Here is a 12,192-nt window from a genome sequence, read left to right as displayed (position 1 = left end):
TTAAATTATTTTGTTCATTTTTAATGAAGTTACAACTGCTTGAATCTTGAAGTTCATAACGTTACGAACTTTTATTCTAGATTAGTTTAAATACTGTTTTAATAAATAAATAATTAATTATAATTTTTATTATAAATATAATATTCTATGTATTATTACCTGATATCAGCATTTAATTATTTATGATAAAAGGTAGATGTCATCCTGTAGTCAGATGTCTTACGTTCTACAGCAACGCTCCTGTTATCTTGAATTCACTCATTGTACTGCGCTGCTCACGTACTGTCTGTTCACAATTAATATTCTCTTATCAGAATACTATGCTATCTATTACAATACGAAGAAAGTAAGAAAAAAATACATACAACTATAAGACATTTATTCAACTTATTCTTCATCTTCTTCCAATTCTTCTTCTAACTCTTCATTTTCTCCTAATTTTTAGAACTAGAAAAAGATAAAGAATAAGTTGGGATAAAGATTAAGTTAATATTATTATGTTGTGAGTATTGCGAAAGGAAAGTGGTACCGGAAACCAGGTCCGCGCGCGCTGGTGATGTCGGAATTATACGCGAACAATCACGAGGAATCAGAAGGTGTCGAAAAGCATAGAGAATTAGAGCGATGTACAATAAGATGTGCTGCTGAGCTTTATTCGAAGTCAACTGAGCTTGATCGTTAAGCGATACGTATGTATGTACATACACACACGTATCGAGAAATATCCTTCGCTTCGCGAGAACAAAGGAAAGGTTGCGAATGTATACATCGTGTGACACGAAGTAAACAGCTGATCGGTAGAACACTATCATGAATTCTGACAGTGTCGGTACCGGTAACAAGCGCGGTTTGCACTGAATAATTGTCGACGGAAATAATCGTTGAAAGTAAATCGATAACAAGCACACATGTTTGATAATATGAGTTGTATGAGTCTGAATATAATATGCCGATGTAAAATAATTCGCGTAATGAACATTTACTGAGTTTAGTCTAAACATATTACATTAGTGGAAACGGGAATAATAAGACGTATAATTCATCTCTAATCTTTTTCTCCATATGTTAAACGACAAGAGATTGTAGATAATTCTACTAAAATAGTAACAAATGTAAGCATTTCGTTAACATGATTATTGTTGTTGTCTGACACATGAAAAAAGACGAATTAATAATTATTAATTGTCAATACGTGGTCAAATTTTTAAAAACAATTAAAATAAAGGGCATTTACCACGAGCGCTCGATGTCTAATGGCGAATCTTCTTCTGAAGTCAATACTTAAAAATACATTCAATTATAATTTCTAACATAATCATCAACTATGCATAGACGTTTCGACCTCATCGGGCCATCATCAGTATATAACTAAATTAACATACAATCTTATTACAATTAAATGTCGAGTATCTTCTTTTCTTTACATGTTCATATAATCCGTTGTTCTTTTTTTTCCTTTTCACATACAATTTTTCATGTTAACCGATGTTATCTAATTGTTGTACTTGCACACATAATTTCCAGATTCTAATAATAATTAATGTTAATTAATCATTACATATTTTAACTTATCTTATTCTAATTTTCATACCTGTGTATAAGTAGAACTTAGAGTATCTCATCTATTCATCATATATATCATTTTTCTATTGAATGGTTTTCCTTTAGACATTATTTTCTCTACAATCAACAATAGAATAAAAAGACTATCCATTAGAAAAGATATATATAAAAACAACACTAACATGGAATGTAATGATCTCAATAGAAAGAATTACTTTACTATTCCATTTGTAAATAAAAATTCTGAAAAATTTAATAATATAGCTTCAAAAAATAATTTCAAAGTTTCATACAAACCTATGAACACTCTAAATAGATTCATAAAATCAGGTAAAGACAAATTAGATAAAATGGATCAATGCGATATTGTGTACAGAATAAACTGCCTTGATTGCAATGCCTCGTATGTCGGACAAACAAAAAGAAAAGCAGAAACTAGAATCAAAGAACACAAATCAAATATAAAAAAATCTAAAGATGCGCTCACAGTAATATCCCAACATCAAATTAATAACGAACATAAAATAAATTGGGATAACATTCAAATATTTGACATAGAACCTTATTTCCAAAAAAGATTGACGTCAGAAATGATTTACATAAAAAAACAAATTAATGGGATAAATAAGCAAAGCGACACCGAAAAATTACCAGAGGCTTACTTTCCGTTGCTCAGTATACTTCCCCCTTCCTAACACCAATTTTACCCTCTCCTTCACAAATTAAGTATTATAAGCAGTGTATCATGACAAATATCAGAGAGTACACAAAGAAAATTGGAAACAGTAACATGTCACCCACTGATGAGATCAAATACTCAAGTTCTACTTATACACAGGTATAAAAATTAGAATAAGATAAGTTAAAATATGTAATGATTAATTAACATTAATTATTATTAGAATCTGGAAATTATGTGTGCAAGTACAACAATTAGATAACATCGGTTAACATGAAAAATTGTATGTGAAAAGGAAAAAAAAGAACAACGGATTATATGAACATGTAAAGAAAAGAAGATACTCGACATTTAATTGTAATAAGATTGTATGTTAATTTAGTTATATACTGATGATGGCCCGATGAGGTCGAAACGTCTATGCATAGTTGATGATTATGTTAGAAATTATAATTGAATGTATTTTTAAGTATTGACTTCGGAAGAAGATTCGCCATTAGACATCGAGCGCTCGTGGTAGATGCCCTTTATTTTAATTGTTTTTAATTAATAATTAATTAGGAATAATGAATTCAATATGTAATACAAAATTTTTCTGAGAATTATTTTGTCAGTTTAACTTTAATTATATTAAGCCAATTATTTGTACTAATACGGATAAAATTATCTGTATTTTTGGACAGAATTATCAATCTCTTCCCAGTGAACACAAAGTTACATATAACTTACCTGTTAGTTGTAATTTCCCACTCAACAATATAACCGTAATACAACACGTGTATTATGTTACAGTTATATTGTTGAGTAGAAAATTACAACTAACAGGTAAGTTACGTGTAACTTGTATTCACTGGATTATTGTTGTTTAACATATAAATATTATAAATAAGAAAAAAAAAGATTAGAGATGAGGAATTAACCCTAATAGCACAGATATTGAATGATTCTGTACTTATACTATTATCATACGTACCGTTACACACATACCGATAACGTTTGTATAACAATCTGTGTATTTATCATTTGTTATTTATTCTTAAGCTCACTCAGAATACGAATTTCACGTTTATTCTCCAAAACAAACTTAGTTCAAAAAAACTGAATCATAAGCAAATGTAAAAACGCCATCTATATATTCTTAGTGCTCTACCATGGTATAAAGATAAGGGTAGCGCGCATGCTATACACATGCGACCAATCAAAATTGTCAGAGTGTGACGTCACAGATAAGCGGCAAATTAAAAACTGCTGTTTTTAAATAGTTTATATTAGCAGTATGCTCGTCTCAGATATATCATTTTGATTTCAAGTTTATAGGAAAAATCTGTTTTAAAACAATATATTTTATAAACTAATAAAAATATCCTATAACTTAACTAATAAATATCTTGTACCTTTCTTTCGATGGCATTAATATGAAGCATGATGCATCGAAGTGTTGGGAACATATCATAGCTGAATACGAACAAAATTATATATATAGTTTAGTTCATTACATTTATACATTTACAAGAAATAGAAAATCTTACTTTTTTTTATATTAACGTTTTGTTTTCCGCATGCTGCAACCCATTTTAGCTGCGTAAAATCTTTCGAAAACGAAAAATATTTTATACTGTTCCCGTTAAGCAATTTTGTTTTTCGAAAATAATAATTGCCACAATCTTTCACGGAGCAAGACATTGCATATATAATATCCACAAAGAGGAAAAAAGACTCAATTATGCGTTTTTAGTGAAATCACGTTTCTCCGGATACAAACATTAAGGGTGAAATCACACGGTGCGGAAGAAGATTGCGGAATAGTGAATACGTCATTGAAGCAACCAATCAACGCTATTCCGACGCTATTCCAATCAACGCTATTCCAAGGGCCATGTTTAATCGTCGAACCATTTGGAAGATCTGGGCTGCAGTCCACTTGACGCTACAAACGCTTCGAAGCGTTTGAGCAACCAATCAGAACAAAGAATTTTACGAATTGACTAATCAAAGAATGCTTTGAAGCGTTTGTAGCGTCAAGTAGACCGCAGCCTATAGCGCTAAAATAGTCTAAAGTAGCTCAAAATTATTTATACTAAGCTGTATTATATATTAGCCCGTTAAGCATGTGAAATTTAAATATTACAAACTTATAATTAAAGTCATCATTAGCTAACATTTGGAGTATCATCACCTCAAATGTTAGCTAATGATGACTTTAATTATAAGTTTGCAATATTCAAATTTCGTGCTTAATGGGCATATATATATACATATATATATAATACAGCTTAATATAAGGCTGTGTTCCAAATTTACTGTCAGCACTGAAAATGCGACAGTTTACGTTACGTGCACTATAGATTTTCAGTACAGGCAGTCAATTTTGGAACATAGCCTAAATCATCACACCAAGATGATACTTGAAATTGCGACAAAATCGCTAAATTGGCAACTGTGTAATAAATTCTAGGTAACGTACGTATCAAAAGGTGGCCATCAGCTATGTGGTATGTGTATTTAGTGCGCACTTCTCATGATCGTATGGCCCGCGCCAATCGGCCAATTGCGATTATGGCCATTATGGCGCTCGCCAGATGAGAGGGGCAGTTTTACGCTGAGAACGAGTCGTTTGTGGCGGACAACGTTCAACGATTTTCGCGAGGTAAGGCACGACGGACGCGGAGCCCTCGGTCTCTCTACCTCTCACAGGCGTGTTGACGCCTCGGCATCTCTGAATCTGTGTTATTGAGCTGTCCACCGCGAATTGTCGCGGGGACGCAACGGCTGTCCTTTTCCTCCAGCCATACCTGAGTACAATAATAGATTTGGCTGGAACCTGCACAGAGCCTGATTAAATAAATAGTATTGTCTCCCTCTGTATCTCTTGGACTGGCGCCCCACCTCCCTTACGTCGCGAGGTCGCGACGTAGATCTCCCTAAGTTTTAGATCTCTTTCGAATCGACCAGAAGAAGATCACCTTTCACCCTGCAAATTCGTGGCTTTTATAACCTTTTACCTTGTACGACGAGAGAATCGAATCGTTACGTGCCTGATTAATGTTTAATCTTCTAGAGCTGACGGTAGGTCTATTGGGCCCATTTAATTATAAATCTCTACCATAAATGTCAATTCAATTTTTTTTATATTACATCTGTAAATTATTGGATTATTTCTATTAAAATATACTTAGTATTGATTCTTTTTTATTTTGGTTCTTTGAAATTAACGAGTGGTTTTTAATTAATAGCGAATTCAATTGGACGCACTCAGTATGTACTATCGGTGCTTATTGGAACTGTATACAAATTGACGTAAAAATATGTATTTAATATAAATTTAGAAACAGTTTATATCTCGAACTCCTCAATATATAATGTGCTGTTAGATAAAATATATATGTATTTATAATTCGAAATATTTGCATTTCACTTTTACATTTAGATTAAATTAGTGTATCCATGACTTTAATCAGTATGCATTAATGCATTCAATCAAATTTGCTATTACATAAATTAAATGGGTCTTACAGGTTCAATGTCAATAACTAGACACAAGTTTTTTAATCCATCGATTGATTAATTGCTTTATACACAAATGCAACTTTGCTCCATAAAAGCTGCATTTGCACATAATGTGAGCATGATAAGTTAAAAAACTTGCCTTCTGTTATAGACTTTAACATTAGCTCTGGAGAGTTAATACCATTAGATTAAATGCGCATGAATGAATACAGATATGAACTTGTGTATTATGTAACAAAATATTTACTGCAATGTTCTAATCCTCTGTGAAAGAATAATTTTGTACAAATCATGAAGATTTCATGTCTTTTAAGTTCATATATTTTGTTTGCTTAGATTTTCCTGCAAACTGGTGCTGTATTTTCTTTCTTATGCAGTCATTGAGACTTAATTCTGGTAATTTTTCCTTTTATAAAAAGTAATGTTTCAATATGGTGATCCTTTTTTTTTCTTACAGCAGCCAGAGACATGGAAGGTCAACAGTTCTGTTTGCGGTGGCATAATTTTCAAAATACTCTCTTGAGCTCGTTGCCAAAGTTGCTCGATGGTGGTTACCTGACAGATGTTACGCTCAGTGCCGGCGGTAGACATATTCATGCTCACAGAATTATACTCTCGGCTTGTAGTTATTACTTTAAAGAACTCTTTAAGGTATTTATACATATATAAAAGTGTCTCAATTGTGTTATGCAAACCATGAAGATTTTATGTCTTTTAAATCTAAATATTTTGTTTGCTTTGTATTTTGCTGCCAACTGGTGTTTGTTTCTTTCTTAGACTTAATCTCGATAATCTTTCCTTTTATGAAACGCTTTGAATAACATCGATCTATTAATGACATAATAAATATACGAATTTTTTTACATTTTTTTAATCAGCTCTATTCTAATCATAATATTGTATATTTATAATTATATATTAATAGTTTCTTTTTTTATAAGTAATAACATCTAATACCTACAAGAATAGAACTATTTTGGATAGTCAATTTGATTGCTTGAATAAGCTAAATAATGGATTTCTAAATTAATTCAAACTGTGAGTTAATATTGTGTCGCTTATGTATGCTATTAAATATGTAGCTTGAACTTGGACTAACAGTAAGATAAGAATTCTATGAAAAAATTTTTAGGACTTAAGCGCCTTGCAACATCCGGTCATTGTGCTGCCAGGCATGGAATATGCAAATTTGTGTGCTCTGGTCAAGTTTATGTATAATGGAGAAGTGAATATTTATCAAGAACAGTTACCTGCACTTTTAGCTATGGCTGATACATTGCACATTTGTGGATTAGCTGACATGGCTGGGGTAAGTGTTTTTTTTTGTGGTTAAACGATATTAAAAAGATGTACGGTCTATTTTGAAGAATATTAGGAAAGCTTGTATTGTTTTAAAAAAAATTATGCTATTCTCTGCATTTATATTGTATTTTCTGAATGTATTGTACATTTTCATTTTTAGCTTGTACTTTATTTTTTATATCGACACTTTTGGCGTCATATAAAATATATAGTTCGTAAAATTATTGTACATCGAGTTTTTCATTTTAATATAACGAAAAGTAATGATATATAAAATAATAATAAAATATTTAATTTGTTCATTTTAGGTGTGTATTACATACTAATTTTATTTTTTTTATTAATTAATTTCTAATTACAATAATTATTTGTATCTGAGACATAAATTATGAAAATATAATTTCCATTATTACTGTTAAATTTCAAAGTCAGATCGAGTGTAAGCTTGCTAATTGTGGATAAGAAATAAATATAATAATGAGAGAGTTAAATATATATAACAATTTTACTATAATATATTCAGAAATAAGACTGCCATTTTTTTGTTATTAAATTAATAGCGTGTTTTTTTTAGTACTTAAGGTAATTAGCATGAATAATACTTAATCTTTTTAATACGCTTGTTCTTAAACGAAAATTTTTAATTGCTTATAACAAAGCATGGGTTTCTTAAACGCCGTTATACAGGAATATAACTCCTCTCTTCTAACAGTTCTTACTATTTCTTACGAATATATACTAAATATTTTTTTATCTTTCACACAAATATGATGTAAATTTGCACAAAATAACTATATTGTTGATACGCTCAACAATATAGCCAGCATATAATATATAGTTATACAAAACTTATGCAACATTTTCTATTAATAAGTTGCACCATTTTAAATCACAATGCATTTTCCTTTCACATTTTTTCTCCTTTTTTTCATTAACATTGATATACAACTGTTTATGCATTGTAATATTTGATTAATAGTATCTGTATACTCGATATAGGTCATAAATAATATTGCTTCTTACAATTAATAGAATATGTCAGTATATTATTTTTCAATTTTTTTTTTAAACTGTAACACGTTGCATATTAAAGATATTATATCTATGATCTAATATTTATATGCGATAGCAGTAAGTGTTGTAAGCATTTGTTAGAGTTGTAAGCAAATTTATTATTAAATAGAATTTGTTTTATCTGTAAATCATGATAAATTCAATTTGCACATACCACAGCTCATTGTACATATTATTGTAAACGCTGTCCTTGGAACATTTATGTTCAATACCAATATACTTAAAAAGAGTGCAGAATTGCCACAATATATTTTTACAAAAAGGTCGCAGATAATTAATTTCTTTCGTACTTCAACAGAACGGAGAACGAAGCAAAATTCGCGTTCGCTTGTTCCTCACTTAATGTTTTTATATTATCCTGATCGTGTTGTTTTGTTCAGGTTACTTAAACACATTCACTGTCGTTCCTCAAGAAGTACTTCACGAAGGAATTATACTGCTACATATTATGTTCGTACATGCATCGAAGGAACGATAATGAATAAAAACGATATCCACGAGATCAAGATCGTTGTGTGTGTTGCAACTAAATGCAAGTGGATGCATCCCATGGAACCTTACCCCATAGAATGACTTTACAGGTATATCTAAAATAGCTTCTTCCATGAATCTCTAAATTACTAAAACTATATATTACCGAAGTTAGAACAGCGATTTCATACAACACTTATATTTCTTTCGCAGTACAATAATGCTTAACAGTTTAGTCAAGTGTGATGATAACAAACGTTTAGCACTAATTTCTTGATTCTAAAGATTATATTAACTAAATATTAGCTAAAAGAAAAAAAAAGAAAATGCATGGAAACCTACAGACAAAATAATTTTCGAAAATAATTTTCAGATATAGTCAACGATTTTATGTGCTAAACTGTTAGAATTCAATGGTAACTCTTGACTAAATAGTTTTTTTTTTAATAAAAAATTAGATATTTTATTAGGCATACTTAATATTGTTTAACAAATGTATATTTCTAGAATATAAACCAAAAAAACAATGTTTAAAAAATTATCATGCTAAATATCCTTAAGTAATATGTTCTAATATTGATTTTAAGTAAATACGAATAAATTGCACATAATAGATAATTAATGTGCAATGCATAACCTGTTGTATAATATACAGGGTGTCTTATTTTAAATAATGCATTAAGATTTCTCGAAAACTATGGTAGATACGGAAAAATGTTTCAAACAAAAGTTGTATGGGGGTTCGGAGGGGGACATAAGAATGTACCATTGATTTGACCTTGAATGGCGTCGCCAAAGCGAAGTCAAGGTTATGTCGATTTTTTTTTTTAAATGGAACCCCCTATTTTTCATTATATTTTCTTGTAGCTTACCTCGAGAGCTTTTCAAAATACTATAATGAAATATTTTTTATGAAGTATTTTTCAAGTTGTAAGGCTCGAAAGTTACAGTACAGTCGGCATTAGCATTACACAGGTTGTCCGACCGATGGCTAAAATCTCTTGAATGTTGTTCAGGATCATGTCCTAGATAACATTTGTCAAGATCAATGCCATTGGAGATTATTCCTCTTATTTTTACATCCTTTTTATTTTTGCACTAAAAATTCATTTTTACATAAAAATGAACATAAGAGGTATAACCTCAAATGGCCTTGATCTTGACAAATGTTATCCAGGACATGATCCTGAACAACATTCAAGAGATTTTAGCCGTCGGTCGGACAATTAATGCTGGCTATACTGTAACTTTCGAACCGTATAACTCGAAAAATATTTAATGAAAAAATATTTTATTATAGTATTTTGAAAAGTTCTCGAGGTAAGCTACAAGAAAATCTAATGAAAAATAGGGGGTTTCATTTAAAAAATCGACGTGACCTTGACCTGGTTTTGGCAACGCCACCCAAGGATAAATCAATGATATCTTCTTATATTCTCCTACAACTTTTGTTTGAAATATTTTTCCGTATCTACCATAGTTTTCAAGAAATCTTAATGCATTATTTAAAATGGGACACCCCGTATATAAAAAATATACTTTATTTTTTTAATTTTAAAAGATATGTTTACCGTTGTATGTCATCAATATTTATATTTGCAAAAGTTAAAAAATACGTTTGTTGCGATTATTAATTATTGAAAGCAATTTGTATTCTTGTATAAATCTTTATAATAGTTATTTAATATTATTGTATTGTAACTTAACATACTTTTAATATAAATGCATAAAAGCATATGACGCCGCATAGTTAATACACCTTTAAATTATATTTTTTTTGTTGTGTTTAATAGTGCAGTGTTTATAATGGAGAAATATGATAATTATTTAATGTAATTTACATGATTATGCATGCCTTCTTATTTCAGAAAAATTCGAGACAGGATAACGACGTGTATGTGCAGTCGCCAGTAATGCAACCTCAGGAAAGACTGAACGAAGAGATAGTAAAGACAGAGAAAGATAATGTAATAACTCCTGGATCGTCAGAATCTGTATCATTGCCTAAAATGGATACTTTAGAGGATGAGGAGCCTAACAATGACCAAGAAAGTATACCGTATTGCGTGAAGACGAAGCCCTATTACTCTATAAACGCGAAGTTAAACCAAAGGGAAAAAATGTCTATTCCTGTTAACGTATCTGCTAATAAATATATTGATAGAGGCTATTCGGAGAACATAGCGGACGAGACAGCGTCAGTCATGGAGGATCAAGTCACTACTCCTATAGAAGATGTAAAACCACCGCCAGCCGTGTGGGATGCAAGTTTCAAGTTGCTTGCGGCATCCACACCTAGTAGAACTTCTCAGAGTTACAACAAATCCAGTGTTACTTGTCTTATTTGTGGTAAACAATTAAGTAATCAATACAACTTGCGAGTACATATGGAGACGCACAGTAATAGCTCGTACAGTTGCACATCCTGTTCACATGTGTCGCGATCACGAGACGCTCTCAGGAAACATGTGTCCTATAGACACCCAGTAGCTTCTCCTCAAAAACGTCCACGATATAGTACTTCAAAACCATCAATAATGTGATGATAAAGTCACTATTGTGTTATTCTATATAGACATTTGAACCCTCGCTAGGATACCTTTCCTTCAAAATATATTTCTGTTAAAAATTAATTTTTTCGTTAAATTACAAAAAAAAGAAAGGGAAAAAATTGAAATAAAATTATTTTATTAATTAAAAAAAATTAAGCATTGTTTTAGATATGTTGGGTTAGAGAATAATTTAGAATGATTATCTATGCCTATTTATAATAGATGATAGACTATGAACATAATTGAATTCGTAAGAGCAGCACTGGACTGATTAATGATAAGACAAGTTGTAATAACATCTTCGTTTAAGGTGAGGTTCCACGGCCCATGGCTCGTCACAGTTCCGAAATTGATATAAAAAAGGGTAAAATCGCGGTCCCACGGCGCGTCACAGGAACAGTCTATCTCATTATTGCTCGCCATGGCTCGCGGCTCGTCAGCTCGCCAAACTGTCGGTAAATTACGCGAGTTAAAGAGCTTTTCAAAGCTTGCACCTTTGAACGAAATAATTAACTACTGTGCGTCGTTGCACCCAATTTCTCTATGCTTGCATGTAAATATGTGAGAACCTGTTTATTATTGCTAGTCGAGACACTAATTAAGTGACTTTTTGATCATTCAAATCGTAATATGGAGTAGGATGATGAAAAAATTGTCGAGTTTTTATAATTACATGAAAAAATGTATATGACATGACTTTGCAAGTATTGATCATATGTTCAACAGAATATTTATTTTATTTTTACTATTGCTACTGTTGAAAGTTTCCTTTTGCACTGATTTAATTATACAAGCGAAGAAAACTTTCAATATTTGCAAAATAAGCATTTTGCTGTACGCGATCATTGACGATCCAACAGCACAAGATGCCTTGTCGATTCGTCTGCTCGCAAAGACTTCTTTGACTCGCGAAACTTACGCCAATCTTCAAAAATGACGTGTCACGAGCTACGAACCGTGAGCGATAACGAATTATCCTGGTTCCACGGCGCGTAGAGACTTTCCAAGCTATAGCGAGAATTGCCGAGCCACGGGCCATGGGAT

General features: G+C 31.3%; 1 protein-coding gene across 4 annotated transcripts; it reads left to right on the top strand.

Moving 5' to 3' along the window:
- Window positions 1-4,638: 4,638 nt before the first annotated feature.
- Window positions 4,639-11,793, top strand: LOC108721333 (protein abrupt). Of its 4 annotated transcripts, none has more exons than XM_018445834.1 (5): window positions 4,639-4,889; window positions 6,086-6,145; window positions 6,210-6,400; window positions 6,882-7,058; window positions 10,465-11,793. In XM_018445834.1, the coding sequence occupies exons 2-5, from the start codon at window positions 6,121-6,123 to the stop codon at window positions 11,137-11,139; spliced, it is 1,068 nt and encodes a 355-aa protein (XP_018301336.1). In that variant the 5' UTR covers window positions 4,639-4,889; window positions 6,086-6,120; the 3' UTR covers window positions 11,140-11,793. The 4 variants fall into 4 exon arrangements, with proteins under 4 accessions (XP_018301336.1, XP_018301335.1, XP_018301338.1 ...); XM_018445833.1 differs by having other exon boundaries at window positions 6,207-6,400; XM_018445836.1 differs by lacking the exon at window positions 6,086-6,145.
- Window positions 11,794-12,192: the final 399 nt, after the last annotated feature.

The sequence above is a fragment of the Mycetomoellerius zeteki genome, unplaced genomic scaffold, assembly GCF_001594055.1.
Source record: "Mycetomoellerius zeteki isolate Tzet28-1 unplaced genomic scaffold, Tzet1.0 scaffold167, whole genome shotgun sequence".
Lineage (NCBI taxonomy): Eukaryota > Metazoa > Arthropoda > Insecta > Hymenoptera > Formicidae > Mycetomoellerius > Mycetomoellerius zeteki.
Note: the sequence above shows the minus strand (reverse complement) of the source record. Positions and strands in the feature narration are given on the sequence as shown.